Consider the following 24,871-nt stretch of genomic DNA (forward strand, 5'->3'; position numbering starts at 1 on the left):
TTATTTTATTAAACATGTCTCCTGTGTTTATCATATCAGGTATGCGAAATTATTTTCAAACGGATTTTCGTGCAAAAGCTGAGTTGTAGAAACTATAAAAAAATAAAAAAATAAAAAAATCAAATCTCTTGGACTGAAACTGATTTTAAAAAATCCGAACTGGAATTCACCAATTAAAGCTCAGAGAACACTTTAATTAAGTCAGCATATCTCGTTTCAACCATTTTCTTCAAGATATTTTAAGAAACAATATGTCATTAACTATCTTTAAGTGCTCCAAGTGCTGTCTGTCTGGAGTTGTTACTTGAAAATACTTATGTTCCGTGATGAATTTGAATTATCACAACAAGAAGGAAAAGTGATTAGCGAGCCTTCTGTGTTCCTTATTAGTGTATAAGCCTACAGAAGCACGGTTCTGTGTCCTTTTTGAAACCAAAGCACCTTTCAAAACTGTGTATGTATCAGGTTGTCGTTTGTGGTATTTCTGGTGTGGCCTTATAAAAACTGAAAAATCATTTATGGAAATTGTCTCCTCTTCTGTTATTCAGATCATCTTTCACTGTATTAGTCATCTGAATGAAATATTGAACTGATTAGTGCATTGAATCATGAGACAGAGTTATTAGATTAGAGAAACAGGTTCAAAAAGGAATCAAACAAGTCCTACCTCACAATCGCTGTAGAGAGTAGCTTTATACGAGATGTGATTGTAAAGTTTTATGAATGGGCTTGTAATTGTACAATGGTGGTACTTACGTGCTGCTGTGATGCATCTCCTTCAAAATAGTCCCCTTCCGACTGAACACACCGACTCCAACGGTGTTTCCACTTTTGGAAACATTCTTGAAATTTTTTTCCTGAAGTATGTTAAGGACGCTCTCCGTATTTGCCTGGATGTCTTTAATTGAGTCAAATCGCTTCCCTTTCAGTGAAAATTTCAGTTTAGGAAACAGGTAGAAGTCCGCAGGGGCGAAATCAGGGGAATATGGTGGTTGTGGAAGCACAGGAATTTTGAATTTGGTAAAAAATTCAACAATGGAAAAGGCACAATGAGCTGGAGCACTGTCATGGTGTAGCACCCAACTCATGTCTTTCCACAAGGCAGGTGATGACTGTGTGTTGTGTCATGTCCTTAGGTTAGTTAGGTTTAAGTAGTTCTAAGTTCTAGGGGACTGATGACCATAGATGTTAAGTCCCATAGTGCTCAGAGCCATTTGAACCACAAGGCAGGCCTTTTCTTCCTCATCTTTATGCGCAAACGCTGAAGGACACATTTTTAGTATTCCTGGTTAATTGTCTGTCCTTCAGAGGTGAATTCATGATGCAAAATTTCGGTAGAATCGAAAAGCATCACCAACATTGTCTTCACCTTCGACCGACTTTGCCGTAATTCTTTCGGTCGTGGGTAACCTGGAGTCTCCTACTGCGAAGACTATGCATTGGTTTCAGGATTATATCCATATACCCACGATCCTTCACCTGTAATTACCCTATTTAACAAGTTCGGGTCAATTTTAGTCCGATTAATCAGTTCTTGGCACACTTCAAGTCGGTATTGTCTCTTGTCACTTGACAACACTTTGGGAATGAATTTTGCGTATACTCGATGCATGTTCAGATCTTCAGTTAAAATTGATTGAACTGCATAGAAACTTAAATTAAGTTCACCAGCCATCTCCCTCATAGTAAGTCTACATTCAGAGCGCACTAATTCGCGAACTTTCACAACATTTTCATTCGTTTTTGAGGTGGAAGGATGGCCGGACTGTGGTTCATCTGCAAATGATTTGTGACCATTTTTAAATCGTTTGGCCCAGACAAAACATTTGACTGGCTCATACAATTAAATCCAAAAGCTGTTTTTAATAGTTCGTAAGTCTCAGAAGCTGATTTCCCCGTTCTAAAACAAAATTTCACACAAACTCGTTGCTCCGTTTTAACGTCCATTTTCACGCGGACAGAATCCAGCAGTAAGCCCTCACAGACCCACTCTCAACCAGCTGCCACAACAAACTGAATAAAGTAAACGCAGTTTCCTGTCAGAGGGCGTTCAAGGACATGGCAATGACTCTCTCCCCACCCTCCGTGTACCTGCTCACCAAACCAAAAAGCAGTAGTGGATCCATTCTTAAAACTTTCCAATCACACCTCGTATATTGCCAATTGTGGTACCATAGTTAATACACTAGCATTAACAAATAAATTGAAAGTAATAAATTTATTGTTTAATTATCTACTTTTGTACACTATTTACTGTGGCGAATAAAAGTGTTATTATGATTTCCTGGTTTTTTTTGTAATGTAGGGACCTAAGGGGACCCCTGTGTGGCCTTCACAGCAGACTAGTGCAGACATGCCCTCAGTTTCTGCCTGCGACATGTGTAGCCAGCCTTGTTTACCTTGCGGACTTAGACTCTGCTTGATTGTACACACAGCCGGCCGCTGTGGCCAAGCGGTTCTAGGCGCTTCAGTCTGGAATTGCGCTGCTCCTACGGTTGTAGGTTCGAATCCTGCCTCGGGCATGGATGTATGTGATGTCCTAAGGTTAGTTAGGTTTAAGTAGCTCTAAGTTCTAGGGGACTGATGACCTCAGATGTTAAATCCCATAGTGCTCAGAGCCATTTGAACCATTTTGATTGTACACAAGAATGTGGTCAATCACCTTAGGAAAGCAACACTTCGATTCACCTTTAATAATGAATATGCCAGACCAAAAACACTGGAGGCAGAGTGCTTCCTCCATGATGAAGCATAGGTACCACAATTAGACATACTTGGGATACAGATTTCCAGACTTATTAGTGTCGTATACAGGGTGCGGTACTTAAATCCAGACGAATGAAACTTTTTTTTAAAAAGCGATTTCATTAAAACAAAATACAAGTGAAAACGAAAATCCTTTTACATATAAGTAATGGTATCTTACAAGAGTAATATTACTCGATGTAACTTCCTTCAGCCACAATGACTGCCTCCAATCTTGTCCTGAAGTGATAGCAAGCACTCCTTAAAACAGCGCTGTCCATATTCGCGAATGCTCCTTCGATAACAGTGCATAGAGATGCGACATTAGGGTGCCTTGTCTTATTGGTAACCCTTTCGACTATGCTCCAAACATAATAGTTGAGGAGGTTCAAATCCGGACTATTTGGGGGCCAGAACTCCTTTGACCAGGACCTGTAAACATTATCCGAGGTCCAGTTTTGTACTAAATGGCTCGTATGAGGTTCTCCTCTGCCATCCGACCCATTGTTCACAGCTGACATTCAATACAGACGCCAATTTGCTCAGCGAATGCCCCAGATCCTCTGAAGTCAGCGCCTGAGCCTTTTCGATGACTGCCACAGTTTCCTCGTTTCCTCGAATGAGGACGCGCCTGTGCAGGAGGCTCCAGCGCCCACAGCAGAGCATAGCAGCAATGGTGGATTCCAAGGGAACCTGGCTCGTAGCACTGCCAGCTGCCCCTGTTCTGATTCTTGCTGGCACAATCCACCAACATGATGTGCCACATCTATAGATGTACTGTGTGGCTACGATTAACATTAATACCTGGGTAAAACTCCAAATTCTGAGGGAAATGATTTGGGCATTCAACAATGATGTTGTGCTGCTTCAGGAGGTGTGTTTGGCCGCCCTGCCAGATGTCGTGGGTTATGCCTCTTACAGTTCTCTTGAGGGCCTAGGATGCGTAGTGGTCCCACATATTCATGAGGGGTTATCATTTGAGGATGCCGTGTATCTGCCATCCACAAGGAGCATGGCACTTACCATGATGAGCACCCGCATTGTAAATATGCACACCCAGTCTGGTTGTGGCTGTAGAAGGGACAGAGCACAGGTTTACTCTGAGGAGATCACACCACTCTTTCTTGGTCGCTGCAAAACCATGTCTGCCTGGCAGCTACTTCAATTGTGTTTTAAACTGGCAGGATCAACAACCACACTTCAGCGCCTGCTGGGAACTGTGCTTCGTCATCCACATCCTATCCGTCTACAACACTTGGGAGATTAGACATTGTGATGCACAGAGCTATACATATCAGATGGGCCACTCTGCAAGCAACCTGGATAGGATTTATGTCTCCCATTGGCTCATTGGTGCTATTCAAGATGCAGAATGCTGGCCCTAGGTGATCTCAGATCACTGTGCCTACGTCACCACCATCCTCCTCCCACACAGGTGGTGTTTCACAGTCATCTGCCATGGAAAATAAACACAATGCACCTTTTCAATTCTGACTGCTAGTGGCATGCAATGGAGGTCTGGACAGAATATCTGATGATGATAGCATGGTGGCTGGAGTGTGCCAAGCCTGTGACATGGCGAGTCTTGATGCAGTTTAGCAGGGAGGTGTCTGCATGAAACCGCCATGTAGCAGACTACTACTTCGTGGTGCGCCATGACTTTGACATGCAACCGACCTCTGCAGCCATTCACATGGACTGGAACAGGATCAAGGCTCACATAATGGCGCTGACCCATCGAGGATTGCAGGGAGTGGTCGTTAGGACCTGCTGTCAAGATACAGCGTGGCAGGAGGAACCCTCAGTCCACCACATCATGACTGATGGGAAGTATGACCGGCAACAACTGGGTTGGAACTCATCTCTCGCTGGGGCATCAGGATAACAATCAGTCAGATATCGTTGTGGGATTTGTGGAACATTTTCGTCACATTTACCACTGTGAGAAACATGAAATTCATTATTTGAAGACGGTTGTGTCCCATATCACTCAAACCATCGCTTTACTTAAGGCGGAAACCATGACAGAGGAAGTCGATTGTGACGACATCAAGGATGCGATCGCGAAGGGTGAATCAAAGAAGTAGCCTTGCATCACTGGTCTCCCTATGAAATTTTCCCTTGCTTTCCAGGATTTGATGGTGCCAAGGCTGAATGCAATATTCCAAGAATTGTTGACGGCAGCCGCCACTGTTCTACTGGCATTTGTCTAACGCATTATCACCCCAATGCAGGGGATTATGGTTGCCCATTTCTGCCCCATAACCTTACTTAACGCCTACTACAAGATATTTACACATATACTGGCGGCGTGTTGCCATCGGCTCCTCCCTACTATTAATTTCCATTGAACAAATGGAGGTGGACCCCTCAACGTCCAGACAGCCATTGGTGAATGTTGAGATGTGATTATTCTATTGGCTTTGTGCAATCTTTGTGCATCATTGGTGGCTGTTGATTTTGACAGTGCTTTTGATCAGGTGCAACATGGTTACCTCTCTACTGTCATGGAGCAGATGGGCTGTACAGCTGCCTTTACTGATACCCTTCTCGATCTCTATGCTAGCGTCTGCTCCCCTGTCCAGGTTAATGGTCATATCGCCAGGCCAGTACTGATCTGCTATTCCTCACATCAGGTATGCCCGCTATCGATGCTCTTCTAAGATTTGCACCTTGAACCACTTATTGGGAATCTCATAGTCCACTTGTCAGGATTCACACTGTGGCAGTAGATGTTCCATTGTTATTCCCACGCAGACGACCTATTCCTGCTAGTACACTAACGGGAAGAGACCACACACACATTTGATCTGATGTCCTCGTACGGGGATATGATGGATAGTGCTTTGAGCGTGTCGAAATTTACTGTGATGCCAGTTGTCCATGGGCTCACATGAGAAGAATTGGCACCTCTAACGCGCATATAGAGTTTCTGTTATCTTGGTATCATCTTTATGTCCACCAGCTGACGCACCACAGCAGTCAACTTCTAGTGTGCCCTCCAAGTCACTTGCATGACTGTTTGGCAACAGTGCCTCTGTTCTCTTGATGTATTGTAACAAGTGGAATATCTGAATGTCCATGTAATTTCCAAGCTTGTGAACATAGCACAGGTCCTTCTGATGTCGACAGCGATTGGTCGCAGCCTGCAGGCTGCGATTGGCTACTTCCTGCTGTCTGGTATCATTCATAAGGTCAAATACGGCACACGCGCCCTGCCCTGAAAGGCCAGGGGACTTGGGCTCACCAACCTCCTGTGCCGTGATGTAGCTTTACATCTGAACACCATGAATGGTTGGGCACAGGAAACCAACTCATGTAACAACTCTTTGATATTTAGGCAATGGCTTCCATCTCCCCACCGGTGTCACTAGGACACGTTGCGGCCCTACTTGCACATCTGTCTGTCTTCTTCAAGAACATTAACTTATGTACATGTGGCCTCCCATGCACACATCCCCCATGCTTCAAAGATTTATCCGTTCAATTACTGTGTGGCATACTTCGCAGCAGTGTTAAGATCAAGTATCCATTAAGAAGGTGGACTGCAGTATGGCGCAACCTTCATCAGCAGATCTACCTGACATCAGTCCGAGTGACATGGTGCCAGGACACCTGTGAAAAATTCGCCACTGACCCGAGTTTACATGTAATTGGTTTTCTGGACACTCCTTTATGCTTCAACTGTCACTCGGTGGATGATAACGCTTGTTGCAAAACTTGCACCGGTGTTCATGAAGTGTGGATGCTGAGGTAGCGAGCTGTCGACTGTTTCCTCTGTGCCCTTCCATCTGTGGTGAAACTGTGTGCTTCCATTCCCCCAGAGGACGTGTGTTTCCCTGCAGCCACGTCTCGTGCGCTAGTCTGGGTCAACTGATGGACAGTCACCTACTTTTATGGAGATGGGGACAAATGGCAGCTCTGTGGTGATTAAACGACATCTACGCTACCAAGTATGTTTCGCCAGTTAACTCCGTGGGAATTTGTGCATTCCACTACTCAGCTGGAGTGTGCTTGGCACAGCTGGCACAGCAGCTGTAGAGGGGTACTTCCAGCCCATGGTGGACGCAGCAACTGTTACTACATTGTTTTTGTTCTTCGTTTCTCCTCTCCCCTACCTACCACTGCTGTGAAACACAGTGGAATTTCATGATTACAACTGAGTATCTCCTTCCTTGGCTGTCCTTTATTGCCAACGTCCTGTTGGTTGGTGATGATGGAGACTGCCCACTCTGCAACCCCCTTCCCCGCCCTGTTATCGAGTCAAAGCGCCCCACACGTGCTCATCTCTAATCTCGCATCGTCCCTATCTTCTGTCCGCTTACCAGTTTCCACCATTTTCACTTTCTGATGTTATCTGCTGATATGCTGTAATCTTTGGAAATAAAGTTCTCATTTTCCCATAAAAAAAGAAAAAAAAGCGGCCAAGGCATTAGATTACGAGACTGCTGCTCTGTTTTCGATTATTGGACGTGGCTTTCGTTTTCATTCGATAAAAAAAAGAAGGTTAACGTCACTACCTTGGATGCAAAAGCACCTGGGTTCGATTCCAGGTACCTCCTCAGGTTTTTCCTGAGGTATGGAGGCCTGGTACGGAGTCCACTCAGCCCAAGGGCGGCCAGATGAGAAACTCCTTGAATAAAGAAGCAGTAGCATCATCAGGATTTATATACTGGCAATAACAGATGGAGGATTTGGCGACATGCTGATCACATGTCCCATGATCATAATTGCTCCTCGTACTGCCTTGTGGGCAACAGTCGGAAGCGGCCTAAGGACTAACCGGTGAGTGGTGTTCATTTATTTTATTAGAAAGGACTCTTTTATTTACCACATCACATATACGAAATCATTCTTAAATGGGTTTTCGTGTAAAAACTGACTTGTAGAAATACAGGGCCGACTCTATATTAATCTTGGGAAAAAATTCAGATTCCTTGGTCTGAAATCAATTTTGAAAATTCCAAACTGGAAATCGACAATCAAAGGTCAAAAATGGTTCAAATGGGTCTGAGCACTATGGGACTTAACTTCTGAGGTCATCAGTCCCCTAGAACTTAGAACTACTTAAACCTAACTAACCTAAGGACATCACACACATCCATGCCCGAGGCAGGATTCGAACTTGCGACCGTAGCGGTCGAGCGGAATCAAAGCTCAAGGAACGATTTTATTAAATCAGCACGTCTCGTTGTCTCCACTTTGTTCAAGCTACTGTGAGAAACACAGCCTCATGAACTATCTTTAAGTGCTCCAAATGTTGTTTGTCATGAGAGATGGTAACTTATTAACTGAAAACACTTATGTGCCATGATTAATTTGAATAATCACTGCAAGAATAAAAAGTGATTTGTGAGACTTGTATATTCCTTATCACTGTACACAGAAGCATGATTCTGTGTCCTTTCTGAAACCAAAGCCCAATATTTGGATTTCAGTATTCTTTCAAAACCTTTTATGTATGAGGTTGTCGTCCGTGATATTTCTAGTGTCGTTGTACGAGACCTGAAAAATCATTTCTTGAACGTGTTTCCTGTTCTGTCAGTTAGATCATCTTTCATCGTATTAGTCATCTGAATGAAAAACTGAACTAATTAGTGCATTGAGACAGGGTCATTAGATTAGACAAAAACACGTTTAAGAAGGAATCAAACAAGTCACAGAAATTATCAATAATGGGCTTAATCAATTTGTTTCTAATAAAATTTATTCTACCAGATTTTTCTAGAGCGACGACTTCCCTGTGGTATGTCCTTCACAGTGGCATGAAAATCAAGACATCGAAAACGCTGTGTACATATTATTAAACTTATTTACAAGAATGAGAAACAGAAGCTGTACGTGCTTCAAATTCAAATGGCTCTAAGCACTATGCGACTTAACTTCTGAGGTCATCAGTCGCCTAGAACTTAGAACTAATTAAACCTAACTAACCCAAGGACATCACACACATCCATGCCCGAGGCAGGATTCGAACCTGCGACCGTAGCGGACGCTCGGTTCCAGACTGTAGCGCCTAGAACCGCTCGGCCACTGTGGCCGGCGATTTTTTACAGTGCAAAAAATTTTTCAGTGTCTGTACGTGCTTCAGGTTGTATCTCAGTATCGCCATAAGTTTGTAGACAATAGAAAGAGACTTTATCAAAGAATAAGAATTTTCAAATGAAAGCTTGTTTTCTCATCACATTTGCCTCACAATCGCTGTAGAGAGTGGCTTCATATAATGATTATTGTAGAGTCAATGTCACTACAGTAATATTACCAAATAAATTGAAAATAATAAATTTGTTGTTTAATCATCGACTTCTGTACACTATTTATTGAGGTGAAGAAAATGTTTGCGTGTTTTTTTCCCCACTAATGTAGTGGCCTGAGCATCCGTTACACTTTTCCTATTGAACCCAAAGTGCACACAGCTTTTTTTGTGCAAAAGAACCAAATTGCAGAGTAGCGCAATGAAAAAATTCGTGCTTGAATGGTAGAAGCCACCGTAGTTGCCACGTCAAGGGACGCTGGTGGATTCTCGAACCACTCAGCGGCACCATCTGGATAATATCCATACCACACGAACATACCAAAGCTGACACTGAAAAAAATGTGCGCATCACTTTCTTCCACCACAGGAAGCTGAGCTGACATTGCTTCTTTTAGAGGTGGTTCTGACTGGCTAAGGTATTCTTTATAAACTGTTGAATCAAATGCGAAAGTGCGCACAGTAATGGCTGTTACAGGGTGCCATCTACTGTGATTAGCATAGTTAACTTTTGAAGTACTATCAACATTCTTAAATAGTGGATATAGGCATTGGGAACGGTGAACAGCACTCTACATGACTAAATAACACAGCCTTCTAGCAACCCTGGTTCAAATGGCTCTAAGCACTATGGGACTTAACATCTGAGGTCATCAAGGACATCACACATCCATGCCCGATGCAGGATTAGAACACGCGCCAGTAGCAGCAGCGTGGTTCCGGACTGAAGCGCCTAGAACCGCTAGGTCACAGAAGTCGGCGCTGGCAACCCTCTGCTACAATACTGTCTTAGTGATGAGTGACTAATTGTTAAAACACGATGACCGTTGTTACAAACATCAATTATGTCGAAGCCAATACCATAGTTTACATGACTGTTGCAGTCAATACAGGGATGACACACTGTGATCCTGAAACAGTTTCTAGTAAATCTTATTTGCCATTGTTGTCCTGCGGTCTGTTATTAATCGTCAGTGTGTATTAGCATGATGTGTGGACGACTACGCAAAATGAGTGTCCAGGGGGCTCTTGTGTTTGTGTTGATATGGATTAGCATGGAATGCTAGGACAGTAGTGGGTTGCACCTGGTACCACAATATCTTCTCCCACAGACCGATCGCGATCAGCAATGTCACCCAACCTGACTCGCCATTGGTGAAGAGTGATTTAGATCGTCAGAATAGGTATACGAAAATTGTTCTCAACAGCACAGATCCAATCTTACTCTTCTCCATCATCATTCTCTGTATGCAAAGATCTGACTTCATCATGAGGCCCTTGAACTGTTGCAAAGTGTTTTCCATCGAAGCACGTCAAATGTTGTAGATGAAACCCAAGTAAAAATGAAGTTGAAGGGTTTTTTTTTTGACTAAATAGTCAGAAATGACAGCGGATTTATTTCTACTGCAAGGGTGTTTCAATTAAGTCGTACGATAGCTGACGTACAACCCCACACAGAAGCAGCGTCTATGCAGTTAAAAACTGAAGTAGAAATAGGAACTGGCCCCTCCCACCGAAGCTTCGAGTCCTCCCTTGGGCGTGGGTGTGTATGCTGTTCTTAGCATAAGTTAGTTTAAGTAGTGTCTAAGTCTAGGGAGCGATAACCTCAGCAGTTTGATCCCTTAGGAATTCACACACTTTGAACATTTTTTGAGAAATAGGATCTGTTTTCCAGAAAACCGTGGATAACCAGAGAGGGGGCGCATATTTTACTTCGCTAAAGTCGTCTTACACCGTCCTTCGTGGGGAAGAAGTCGAAATCGCGTTACGCATTAGTGCTCTGTGAGAATGTAACAGGTTGGGATCCTGATGTTTGGCAGTGTTGTTGCCGACTTTTGACTGACAAGTTGAGGAGTGGTAACCTGTACATTTCCGGATCATAAAAAAATATGCCAATTAAACAAAGAAAAGTAAAGTGATCATCAGTTCGAAGATATTTGCTGAGGCACTACTGGGATGTACGAGGGTCACTCAAAAGAATTGCACACTATTTTTGTAAAAATACAGTTTTCATTCTGCATGTGTGAAAGTTTTACAGTGTGTAGATACATCCTTCCCACTTGTTTTCAAACTTAGTTCAACCTGTTCCCGTCAGTGGCGCCGCCACAGGCATGTCTTCAAGATGGCTGCTACATATGACGTTCGTCAGAAGCAACGTGCTGTCATAGAATTCCTGTGCTGTGAAAACGAGACAGTGGGAAACATCCACAAGAGGTTGAAAAAGGTGTATGGAGATGCTGCTGTCGATCGCAGTAGAGTTAGTTAGTGGGCAAGCAGGTTACGCAATGAAAGTGGGCTCGGCAATATAAAGGATTGTCCTCGCATTGGCAGGCCTCGTACTGCATACACTCCAGACAATTTTCAGAGAGATAACGAATTGGTGACTGCTGACAGACGCATCACAGTGAACGAATTGTCACGATACGTTGGGATAGGGGAAGTAAGTTTTTGCAGAATACTGAAAGTGTTGGCGTTAAAAAAGGTTTGTGACACGTGGGTTCCCAGGATGTTGACAGTGGCTCACAAAGAAACAAGAAAAACGGTGAAACTTCCTGGCAGATTAAAACTGTGTGCCGGATTGAGACTCGAACTCGGGACCTTTGCCTTTCGCGGGCAAGTGCTCTACCGACTGAGCTACCCAAGCAGCACACAGTTTTTAAGTACACATTTGTGCTTGGGTAGCTCAGTCGGTAGCGCACTTGCCCGCGAAAGGCAAAGGTCCCGAGTTCGAGTCTCGATCCGGCACACAGTTTTAATCTGCCAGGAAGTTTCATATCAGCGCACACCCCGCTGCAGAGTGAAAATCTCATTCTGGAAAGAAAAACGGTATGCAGCGAACTTTTGGAACAGTATGAGAATGGTGGAGATGAATTACTTGGAAGAATTGTGACAGGTGATGAAACATGGCTCCTTCATTTTTCACAAGAGACGAAGTGGCAATCAATAGAGTGGCATCATGCAAATTCACCTGAGAAAAAAAAAAATTCAAAACCACACCTTCTGCATAACTTTTGTTATGGCTATGGTGTTTTTCGATTCCGTAGGACTCTTGCTTGTGGACATCATGCCAAGTGGAACCACCATAAATTCTGATGCATATGCGACGACACTGAAGAAACTTCAAGCTCGACTTAGTCGTGTTCGATCACATCAGCAAAAGCAGGATGTTCTGTTGTTGCACGACAATGCACGGCCACATGTCAGTCAAAGAACCATGGAAGCGGTCACAAAACTTGGATGGACAACACTGAAACACCCGCCTTACAGTCCTGACCTGGCTCCATGTGACTATCATCTCTTTGGGAAACTCTCTGCCCGCATCTCGTGGTCGTGCGGTAGCGTTCTCGTTTCCCGGGTTCGATTCCCGGCGGGGTCAGGGACTTCCTCTGCCTCGTGATGGCTGGGTGTTGTGTGTTGTCCTTAGGTTAGTGAGGTATAAGTAGTTCTAAGTTCTAGGGGACTGATGACCATAAATGTTAAGTCCCATAGTGCTCAGAGCCATTTGAACCATTGGAAACTCTCTCTGTTCGTGGAACAAAGTTTGAAGATGATGACTCCTTTGCTGTCAAACAGTGGCTCCAACAGGCTGATCCAGGCGCTGGTTCCAAGATGGCGTAAGGCAGTTGGAGGGATGGAAATTATGTGGAGAAATGAAAATATTGTTTCTAAAGGATGTATCTACACACAGTAAAACTTTCAAACATGTAAAATAAAAGATGGATTTAAAAAAAAAAATTGTGTGCGTTTCTTTTGGAGTGACCCTCGTATGACCACTTCTTCACTGATATGAGAACCGACATACCACGCTAGTTTAGGAACAGCTACACTTTAACGTGCATTCCAAACTACAGGTACGCTAGATACAAACGAGTATGCGGGGGGAGAGGTGGGAAGACTTCGTGCACACAGGAACATTGTCGAAAATGATTGCCTTGGCGGTCTAGGTGTTATGTTGTTGGGAGGTACAATGTTACATGAGCGAACTGCCTCCAAATCGTCGAACACGGTACACACACCGGTCAACGTTGTTATGCCAGTGTACTCCTTTCCAATGTGTATCTTTTCAGGGGTGCTCTCGGCCCTGACTTCGTTTTTATGGATGACAAGGCGCGACCGCATCGAACAGCGTAGCTGGAGGAGGAGCTCTCGGAACAAGAGGACATCCGGCTAATGGACTGGCCTGCCCGTTTCCTCCAACTTAAATTCCATCGACACCCAGTGGGACGAGTTGGGGAGATATACTGTGCATCGCACATATGCACACTATTGGCCATTAAAATTGCTACACCAAGACGAAATGCAGATGATAAACGGGTATTCATTGGACAGATATATTATACTAGAAGTGAGATGTGACTACATTTTCACGCAATTTGGGTGCATAGATCCTGAGAAATCAGTACCCAGAACAACCACGTCTGGCCACAATAACGGCCTTGATACGCCTGGGCGTTGAGTCAAACAGAGCTTGGATGGCGTGTACAGGTACAGCTGCCCATGCAGCTTCAACATGATACCATAGTTCATCAAGAGTAGAATTTTAAGCGTCTGTGTAGTTTATTATGAAGTGGGGGCATAAGAAATTTCTGATCATAATCAATTTGTAGAATGGAAATGAGACTGAGTAGCGCAGCTGGTGACATTTCAGGACGGTAACGTTAAACCTCATGGGTTATACTATTTTCTTCTGGCAGTACTTAATTCGGCGTTTAGTGCATGTAAAATTCCTTGTGTGGGTAAAGTGACAAGACGCATTATGGGTCACATTCTATATTTAAGTTTGGGTTCCTCCATAAGTAGCTGCGAAGACTGGTTCACTACCAGAGGAACTCACTGGTCCGTTCCTAATGAAGCATAGTGGTGCTGAAACAACCCTGGTGTTTATCATTACTTCCCTCTAAGAATCATTTATTCTGCGGGTATAATAGAAACATTAGAAAGGCAAAAAACCCTGAAGAAAGTCGTAGTTCAGGAATATATGGATGCTGCCTGTCGGTTTCAACTAACTCATCGTATTCGGGAGGAGCGAAGTCGAAATCCCCATCCGAATATGCATATTTAGGTGTTTACCTTGGTTTCCACAGATCGCCTCAGGTGAAAATCGGGATGTTTCCTTTGAATAGGTCAAAGCAGATTTATAATATGTCATCAGCCCATCCGACCTGTCTCTAATGATCTCAGTTTAGTTGGGACGTAAAACTCTAATGTTCGCCTCCAAGTTACAGCAGAATCAGAGACTAAGTGTGAGTATTAGAAACTGGGCCAACACTGGTCAAAGTCGAAAGATGCTTTACTCGAGGGCACAAAAAATCAAAACGAATGCTGTGGAATGAAGTTGTTCATTCTGAGTGTTCTCTGAGAGTCATTAGTACATTTTTAAGACTAAGCCTACTTTCGCTTTACATATAAATGTTTTACCTCGCCAACATGGACAATGCTACTGGCACGGTGCTCATCTGGCCATTTCCTGTGAGGAATTCTCCCGTCCTGTCCTGACTGGCCTCCTTTCTCTTGCGGCAGCCGTGGTAGAGCCCAATGCCCGTAGATACAGCCAGCATCCCTCCGAACACCAAATAGTCCGCAACCGAGAAGAACTGCGTCGACTGGCTCGCGACCCCCATGCTGAGATCTGCAAAGAACCGGAGACAAATGGAAAACGCTGTGCTGTGGAAGGAACTGTCAGAATAGAGCTTCGACGGCCTAAGAAACAGTCCCACATGCTAATCCATACGTATTATAAAAATAATTGTACGTACCTGTATTTACGTATGTCTGTAGGTATGTATGTTCTACATCTCCTCCTAAACAATTGGACCGATTTCTACCAAACTTGGTACACTTGTCGCTTGCAAAGAATCACTGTTGGGGTAAAAGCCACCTACCTATTAAAGGGGTGAGGGTGGAGGTGAAAAACCAGTGTAGCAAAGGGCGCGAATAACCATACTTTTGTCATAAAGTGTTTGATAATGAGAGCACTTAGTGACTTGCAACAAACTTTACACATAATATCAAACCTTTAGAAAACTTTTTCTTGCTGACAACCCACGCAAAATGATGAAAGCAGTAACCGTATTAGCGACACATATTGCAGACAGTTTTCACATATACCACTAAACGTACCAGTAAAATTATATCATTGTATGACACATAGTTGAGGATATATGACGCAATAGCCATTACACACTGAGATGAGTGAATAACTGCCGGAACATGTATCACGTTTTAATTTGTTATTTCGTTACTACTAGTTCTATTCGCAAAACATTTTGCAGGCAGTATTCACATATTATACTGAATGTACCTGCGAAAATATATCGTTCTACGACACAGTTCAGAAGGTGTTACGTCAAATACTGAGATGCGAGAAACACGGCTGCATCATGTATGACGTAATATATTACCTCTTTACTACTATCTCTATTTGCAATACATTGCCGGCCGGAGTGGCCGAGCGGTTCTAGGCGCTACAGTATGGAGCCGCGCGACCGCTACCGTCGCAGGTTCGAATCCTGCCTCGGGAATGGATGTGTGTCATGTCCTTAGGTTAGTTAGGTTTCAGTAGTTCTAAGTTCTGGGAGACTGATGACCACAGCGGTTAAGTCCCATAGTGCTCAGAGCCATTTGAACCATTTTGAATTTTGCAATACATTTCGCAGACAATATCCACATACGCCGCTGAATGTACCTACAAAGAAATATCACTACATGACTCATAATTCATGAGGTATGGCTAAATGGTTCAAATGGCTCTGAGCACTATGGGACTTAACTTCTGAGGAAATCAGTCCCCTAGAACTTAGAACTACTTAAACCTAATTAACCTAAGGACATCACACACACCCATGCCCGAGGCAGGATTCGAACCTGCGACCGTAGCGGTCGCGCGGTTCCAGACTGTAGCGCCTAGAACCGCTCGGCCACCACGACCGGTCATGAGGTATGCCGTCACAAACAGTGAGATGCGTGAAAAACAGCCGCGTCATTCAAGGCGTTGCTACTAATTCTATTCATAACATATTTCGCAGGTTGTAGGCACATATACAGCTGGAAGTAGCTGCAAAAGTACATCGATGTGCAGCACATTGTTCAGGAAATATGACGTCATTAACATGAAGATGCGTGAAAACGTAGCTGCGGGGCGAAATTCGCTAGAGACGCAGGTGAAATATGCGTCCAAACACGTGTGAAATATATTTGAGATGTGCATATGCGGACAGGACCACGAGTAGAAAGCTCATCCTAAATCTCTGGAACGGTTTCAACAAAATTTGGTATACATATCAGTTACGATATGGAAAGTTATTCAGTAGGGGTAAGAACCACCAGCCTCCTATTGAGGTTAGCGCGATAACGTGGAGAGAGGTAGAGGGAGGAGATGGACAGACAGTGTACGTGAAGGAGGACATGGACACAGATAGGATGGAGAAGAGGATGAACAGAGGGTAGGGGGAATCTGACAGAGAGAGGGGAGAGGAGGAGATGAACATAGCAAGGAAAGGAGATGGGATCGACAGAGACAGGGGGAGGAAGAGATAGGCGGAGAGCAGGGAGTAGGAAGTGAATAGAGAAATGGAAGAGGAGGAGATGAACAGGGGGAAAGAGAGGAGGAGATGAACAGGACGAGGGGGAAGAGGAGGCAGAGAAAGAGAGGGAAGAGGAGGAGGTGGAATTAGAGGGGGAGGAGATGGACATGGGGGGGAGGAAATGGACAGAAGGAGAAGGAGCAGTTGGACAGTAGAGGAGCAGTTGGACAGAGAAAGAAGGGAGGTGGAGATGGACAGAGAGATGGGCGCAAAGAGATGGTCAGCGAATGAGAGGAGTGGAGAAGGTGGACAGAGAGAGGTGGTGGAGGAGATGGACGGAGAAGAAGTGAAGGGGAAGCTGGAAAGAGACAGGGGTATGAGGAGATGGACTAATGGACTGGAATAAATACATGCCCGGGCAATGCTGGGTTCTCAGTTTGTTACAAATTATCGTGGACCGTTTGGTCCAAAAATGTCCGACAAGGATATTATTCCTGGTGAATAAGCGACATCAGCACAGTAACTACGGTGGCAGCTTGAACTAACAATAAAAGACAACAGATGTGCATTCGACCTGCCATTTGTGAAAAGGCGGTGCTAAGTAGTCGAAGCGTGACCGTAGCGTGTCACCGTTCTTGTGGCAAAAACCGCATTGGAATAACATCTTCAAATCAAATGTTTAAAGTATTCTCCAGAATGTTTTGAAGAAGAGAAAAGTGAGTGCTAAGTTTGTCCCGCCCACCTTGACTCCCCGACAAAAGTAACATTGCGTGGTCGCCTGTCGCTGCTTAATTGAGACGCAAAACGCGGGCAATTCTTTTCTAGGAGAAATCATCACGGTTGATGAAACTTGGTGTAATCAACACGAATCTAGCACAGAGCGATTAACTGCAGAAATTCACATGAAGGGTCAACGCTTTGAAGATATAATCGACATTCAAGGCAAAGTGAAGCGCGAGTTGAACAATATCCAAAAGAAAGACTTTTCCATCAATTTCACAAAGTTGTATGAACGTCCTGTGCCTTTTACTCAAGAGGGATGTAGACTATGTAGAAAACCTGAAGCGTTTAAATCATCACCTTAACTTTTCTCTGTTTTTTAAATAATATTGTCTTGAACCTTTTTAGACTAACTGTACACAACTACAGCGGAAGTACACATTTTAAGAATACACTTCCATTCCTTTTGTAACCGGCACTATTATTATTTCATAGCAAAGTCTTTACATACAATACACACACAAAACCACATTTATATAACTAAGAAAAGAATTAGAACTGTAACCAGTATGTATACAAATATTCAGTACATCTTGTAAGTAGGCTGTTTTCGTTTTTATTTTGGTAACGCCACGTAGTGCTCTGTATAAAAATCACTGACTGGGCTGCGTGCAGTCTGTGGCTTGTTGGACTCATTGTTGGAATATTCGCTAGTGTAGCGTTGTGCAGTTGGAGGTGAGCCGCCAGCAGTGGAGGATGTGGAGAGAGAGATGCCAGAGTTTTGAGAGGTTACTACACTCCTGGAAATTGAAATAAGAACACCGTGAATTCATTGTCCCAGGAAGGGGAAACTTTATTGACACATTCCTGGGGTCAGATACATCACATGATCACACTGACAGAACCACAGGCACATAGACACAGGCAACAGAGCATGCAGAATGTCGGCACTAGTACAGTGTGTATCCACCTTTCGCACCAATGCAGGCTGCTAATCTCCCATGGAGACGATCGTAGAGATGCTGGATGTAGTCCTGTGGAACGGCTTGCCATGCCATTTCCACCTGGCGCCTCAGTTGGACCAGCGTTCGTGCTGGACGTGCAGACCGCGTTAGACGACGCTTCATCCAGTCCCAAACATGCTCAATGGGGGACAGATCCGGAGATATTGCTGGCCAGGGTAGTTGACTTACACCTTCTAGAGCACGTTGGGTGGCACGGGATACATGCGGACGTGCATTGTCCTGTTGGAACAGCAAGTTCCCTTGCCGGTCTAGGAATGGTAGAACGATGGGTTCGATGACGGTTTGGATGTACGGTGCACTATTCAGTGTCCCCTCGCCGATCACCAGAGGTGTACGGCCAGTGTAGGAGATCGCTCCCCACACCATGATGCCGGGTGTTGGCCCTGTGTGCCTCGGTCGTATGCAGTCCTGATTGTGGCGCTCACCTGCACGGCGCCAAACACGCATACGACCATCATTGGCACCAAGGTAGAAGCGACTCTCATCGCTGAAGACGACACGTCTCCATTCGTCCCTCCATTCACGCCTGTCGCGACACCACTGGAGGCGGGCTGCACGATGTTGGGGCGTGAGCGGAAGACGGCCTAACGGTGTGCGGGACCGTAGCCCAGCTGTATGGAGACGGTTGCGAATGGTCCTCGCCGATACCCCAGGAGCGACAGTGTCCCTAATTTGCTGGGAAGTGGCGGTGCGGTCCCCTACGGCACTGCGTAGGATCCTACGGTCTTGGCGTGCATCCTTGCGTCGCTGCGGTCGGGTCCCAGGTCGACGGGCACGTGCACCTTCCGCCGACCACTGGCGACAACATCGATGTACTGTGGAGACCTCACGCCCCACGTGTTGAGCAATTCGGCGGTACGTCCACCCGGCCTCCCGCATGCCCACTATACGCCCTCGCTCAAAGTCCGTCAACTGCACATACGTACGGTTCACGTCCACGCTGTCGCGACATGCTACCAGTGTTAAAGACTGCGATGGAGCTCCGTATGCCACGGCAAACTGGCTGACACTGACGGTGGCGGTGCACAAATGCTGCGCAGCTAGCGCCATTCGACGGCCAACACCGCGGTTCCTGTTGTGTCCGCTGTGCCGTGCGTGTGATCATTGCTTGTACAGCCCTCTCGCAGTGTCCGGAGCAAGTATGGTGGGTCTGACACACCGGTGTCAATGTGTTCTTTTTTCCATTTCCAGGAGTGTATAAGCGGACGATCTGGACGTGTGTCCGCCAAAAAAAGGAAATTTGTAAAGATGAATGTCATGAACTGATAAATATATTATTATTATTGTTATTATTATTTCGTATTCTTCCTAGTGGCAGGTCCATGTCTTCGTACGGAGAATTTCTGATTCCACTGTTCCCTGTCTTCAGCTTCTTTCTTCAGTCTGTTGTATCTCCTTCTCCCTTTCACGTCGTCCAGATGTTGAATTCTTCTTCTTCCTCGTCCAGTGTTTCCTCTGAGTTTCCCTTCGATGATATCTTGTATGAGTCCCTCGTGTCTAAGTACATGTCCAATCTTGTTGGCCTTTCTCTGAAGAATTGTACGCAGAATACTTCTGTCCTACTCTTCGCAGTACATCGTCATTTTTTATGCGATCTGTCCCCTTAATCTTTTCCATTCTCCTCGAGCGCCACATTTCAAAAGCTCTCAAAGTATTTTTTCTCCTTCTTTCTCATGGTCCATGACTCTGCTCCATACAGTGCAATGCTCTAAATGTAGCACTTTATCAGTTTTTTCCTCAGTGCCAAACTCAACATGCTGGTCAGCAGAATCGTCTTCTTGTTGAAAGCAGTTTTGGCCATGGCGATTCTTGCTCGGATTTCGTTGGTGCAGCGGGCATCATTTGTGATAAAACTTCCCAGGTACTTGAACTGATTCACATTTTCCAGTTCCCGATTGTCAACAGTTATCTTCAAGTGTTTCTCACGTTTTGATATGTGCATCACTTTCGATTTTTCGATGTTGATTTCCATGCCGTATTTTCTTCCCGTTTCCACCAAATTATTCACCATGTATTGCAGCTATCTCTGATTTTTGGCGAGCACTACTAGGTCGTGTGCATACTTGATGGCGTTGATGACACATCCTCCTACTTTGAAGTTTCCTCATCCTTTCAGCGCTTCTCTCGCCAGCATTTCTCCATACAGGTTGAAGAGACTTGGCGACAGACAACATCCTTGTCTCATTCCCCTTCCCGTTTCCACACTGTTCGCTTCTCCATAGCTCAGTCGTACCTATACCCTTTGTCCCAGGTGCAAGTTCCTTATCAGTCTCCGATCTCTCCAGTTGATTCCTTTTTCCTTAATGCTGTTCATTAATATATTCCAATTGACTCTGTCGAAGGCCTTCTGCCAGTCTACAAAACAAGCGCAAACTTTTTCGTTAACGGCCAAAACTCTCTCTGACAATATCCTCATCATGCCAATGGCGTCTCTGGTCCCTTTTCCTTTCTTGAAGCCAAACTGGTCCCATCACTTCTTCAATTTTGTTTTCCAACCGTCTATTTAGTATTCTTGCAATGATCTTTGTCACATGCGATATTAGACTAATTGTTCTATAATCACATAAATACAAATGATGAAATTTGAACGCTATTAAGGTAAATACATTGTTTGTTCTCTATCAAAATCTTTCATTTGCTAACTATGCCTATCAGTAGTTAGTGCCTTCAGTAGTTAGAATCTTTTATTTAGCTGGCAGTATTGGCGCTCGCTGTATTGCAGTAGTTCGAGTAACGAAGATTTTTGTGAGGTAAGTGATTCACGAAAGGTATAGGTAATTGTTAGTCAGGGCCATTCTTTTGTAGGGATTATTGAAAGTCAGATTGCGTTGCGCTAAAAATATTGTGTGTCAGTTTACTGATGATCAGTGTAAGTACAGAGAGAAATGTCTGAGCACGTCCAGTTTTGCTCAGCTGTTTGAAAATCAAATAACGAAAGGGTTTTTTCAGCACTGTCATTCATAATTTTTCAAGGGATTTTTCAATTAAATTACTTACACCTAAATTATTTAAAGACACTTACCAACAACAACAGATTTATCCATATTTTGAGTTTACAGTCTGTTAATACATTAAATGTTCTTAGACAAAAAACTACAAGCTTGATACGGTTTTTCCAAAAGAGGTGAAGGTTTTCCATTATTCAGGCATCTGGGCAGTATTATACCGACAGTGTTGAATCATTTATTGTTCTCCACAAGTATGCCAGAAAGACACAAGCAACACATTGTATTTTGACAGAACTGCAAGCTGCTGATTTTTCAAGACGGTATCTCTGTTGAAGCTAAGGTATTCCTGTATTCAGGGAAATGAGCGTAGGGCCGCAGATACAGAAATTTTGTATAACCGTACTTGGTCAAGTCCCGGTGGAAGCGGTTTGCCATTGGCTTACTCCGACCTGTTGTGAAGTGTTAACTGCGTATCCGTGCCGTGTAGATGACTGTTATGAGTGCTTGTACAATGTAGCGTTGGCTTTCTGTCGTTACGGATAAAAGGAAGGGAGGGTGAAACCAGATGCCGGCACACAGCCCACTCCTCTCGAATGGAAGCATGGGTGCCGCTAAGCGTAACGTCCCCATCCGACTGACGTATCATTATCAGGAGTGTTACATACACTCACTTCATGAGACACTGCTGAAAAGTTTGGAATTTAATGCAGGGCACCGGCACAAAAGACTGGTGATCAGGAACCTGATGCCACCACTGACGCTCCCCATGCCGGAAAAATATTGACACTCAAAGTTTTCCACCACCAGGGTTCGAATCGGCATAACTCCTAGTCGAATGCCGCTGCACAAACGTGCGTTAGGGACCCCGGTTACGGAGAAGGTTGATCCCTGTTTGCTTGTGCATAATTTCGGCCGTTTGAGACGTCAAAGCTTCTTCGAATAAAGCGTTTGGTATCTTATCAGTTACGTGGCCCATTTGCCATCAGTGTAATATCGACAAAGGGGTGCGACTAATAAATAGCGCATAAACGGGCGTCAGTTCAGTTTACTGTCCTGTTCGACATCTCAGGTGCCGGTAGGAGTGTTGGTGCGTCTCTATTACCGTGGTGGCTAATGAGCTGCATAAGATTAGGGTACCGAACACAATCCCAAGAGATCAGAAGTCACCGTTCTCAACCTTCGATGCCTCCCAGCCCCGAGACTTTGCGTTTCGGACAAAGGTTCGCTTTTGACAAGTGAGAAATTTGCTGTCTCGCACAACATAATAAACGATATCGTTTTTCCACCAGACACTTCATAGAGTGGTCTGCTCTCGAAATAGACTTATGTTTGTTTTCTCTACGATACTTTTTTAATCTATTTCAGGACTTCCTCATCTTAAGACACTCGGTAACGATCAAACAATTTATCAGGCTGCAAGTGTATTCAAATTTTTTTGACAGCACGCTGCTCTGTTTAACATTTTTGTCAAGAATTGACTGTGTTTCACATGTTTGGGAGAAATTTTGGTTAACGGCCAACTTTGAGCATTTACATAGGCGTTTGTCAAACAGTATCCAATTGATTGACAGAGTTCGAAGATGTCGGACCTGTCGATGTTTCGCCACGCATTTTTAGCGAGAAATATTGTTTCTCTTTGTATCGCATGTTTCCTCAGCTGTGGGTCAAAAGAGATCAAAAGAGTTTATGGATAAAAACAAAAGATCACTGTACGGCAAGTTAAAAAAGAGAGGATGTGAGAGAGAGGATATTTATACGTGCGTAATAAACCCCTTCTCCTTCGTACCTCCTCTGTGTTACCACAGATGACGTTAACTGCTCTCATTTGTACGAAGATTGCGGTACACGCGAGGTGACGATTTGCTTCCACCGCCCTGAGTAAAATGCATAAGAACTAATAAAAATTTATCAACCTACTGTCTTCTATAGTTGTCCCCTGCCCAGAAAGAGATCGTGAAACCGTCATCTTGAGGCTGTAAGAAACTTTTAGCGAAGAACTGATATTATGTGAATAATTAAATTTCCAATTTGTTTGATATGTGGGATCCCATTCGCTTTTTATTGGCAGAACACGAGAAACTGCACAATTACATTCCACTTTACAGTCGCAAATATCCATTCTTCGACAAAACGATGAACTACGGATTTCCGTAATTACTATCACACTGTTCTCAGTTGCATGTCCCTGTAACCATACACTGCTAATAAAGTCTTAACCTGATGCCGACCGCGGCAGACTGCCGAACCAGCTATGATCTTACCGCACAACCAGTTCGCCCTCCATCCAAATGAGGCGCGATCAGAAGATTATCCTAATAGCTTTTCATTTAGCAGTTGTTTATTATTCTGTTGATTATTAATACTTGTGAAATAATGGAATGATAGCACGCTATTGAGAGACGCTTTAATTTGAAATGTAAGTAAATAAGCTACTTAATTTTGCTAATATTGTACTGAATTGTAATGTATGTTAACCAGGGACCTAGGAACGACGGAGAGGCTCCGTCCCCGCCGCAACCGCAGGGGTCCACAACCCCACGGCGACTACCGTAGTCCAGTAGTCCACTTCACCCCTCCGCCGCCCCACACCGAACCCAGGATTATTGGGCGGTTCGGTCCCCGGTGGACCTCCCACCCCTCCCCCCAGGGAACGTCTCACGCCAGACGAGTGTGACCCCCATGTTTGCGAGGAAGGGTAATGGTGGTGTAGGCGTACGTGGAGAACTTGTTCGCGCAGCAATCGCCGACATAGCGTAACTGCGGCGGAATAAGGGGAACCAGCCCGCATTCGTCGAGGCAGATGGAAAATCGCCTAAAAACCATCCACAGACTAGCCGGTTCACCGGACCTCGATACAAATCCGCCGGGCGGATTCGTGCCGGGGACTCGGCGCTCCTTCCCGCCCGGAAAGCCGTGCGTTAGACCGCACGGCCAACCGGGCGGGCTTGCTAATATTAATAACTAAAGATTATCATTTTGGCGCGCAACTTCCGAATGCAGCAGCCGATCGCTGAGAAGGACTACCCGTACCGAGTACACCATATGTCATCGGTACCTCACACCACATTACGTCAGTTTCCCACTGCTGCCTTCTCAACTGCTCTTATAAGAGCTTCTTGTACCTGAATATGATGGCTGTAAAGCCAGAAATATTAAACTAGCAGTTACCAAAATGTTGCGTCTTACCCATCCCAATATTACACAGGAAATATGTAATGGAAAAAGTGGTATTTTACGGACGACGTACAGGGAGGAGTACAACAAAACAATATTTTCTTTTATTACTTCATTTACTGCTTCACGCGTTTTCGCAGTGATGTCACTCAGTGTTGAGGTGCAACGCAAGATATACGTTTTAATCTTCCAAATATTCGCCAGTTTGCAGATATGTCAAAAGTTATAGATAATGGTTGAGAAATTGGAACAGATTTTCACATATCTGCACCTACTTTTTCAATGTGAGTACGAAATTATTGTACCACATTATTAAAAGTTTCAGTGCCCTACGGGGAAAGTTGAGTCCTGAACTTCTGAATGTAATATTTCCTTTAGTTAATTTTCATGGTTATACAATGTGATTGAGCTGCCCCTACCACTGTAGCTTTGTACAACCCGAAATGTTATAGCTGGCCTACATAAACCACACTCGAGATTTTC

At 44.4% G+C, this 24,871-nt stretch overlaps 1 protein-coding gene across 3 annotated transcripts in view; it reads right to left on the minus strand.

Moving 5' to 3' along the window:
* LOC126299138 (sodium-coupled monocarboxylate transporter 1-like) overlaps positions 1–24,871 on the minus strand; it is a 332,547-nt gene that overhangs the window by 97,964 nt on the left and 209,712 nt on the right. For all 3 annotated transcript variants that reach the window (XM_049990900.1, XM_049990901.1, XM_049990899.1), the window contains exon 2: positions 14,417–14,627. In XM_049990900.1, coding sequence (XP_049846857.1) covers positions 14,417–14,627 — 211 coding nt within the window. The remainder of the gene's footprint in view (positions 1–14,416; positions 14,628–24,871) is intronic.

The sequence above is a fragment of the Schistocerca gregaria genome, chromosome X (assembly GCF_023897955.1).
Source record: "Schistocerca gregaria isolate iqSchGreg1 chromosome X, iqSchGreg1.2, whole genome shotgun sequence".
Taxonomy (NCBI): Eukaryota; Metazoa; Arthropoda; class Insecta; order Orthoptera; family Acrididae; genus Schistocerca; species Schistocerca gregaria.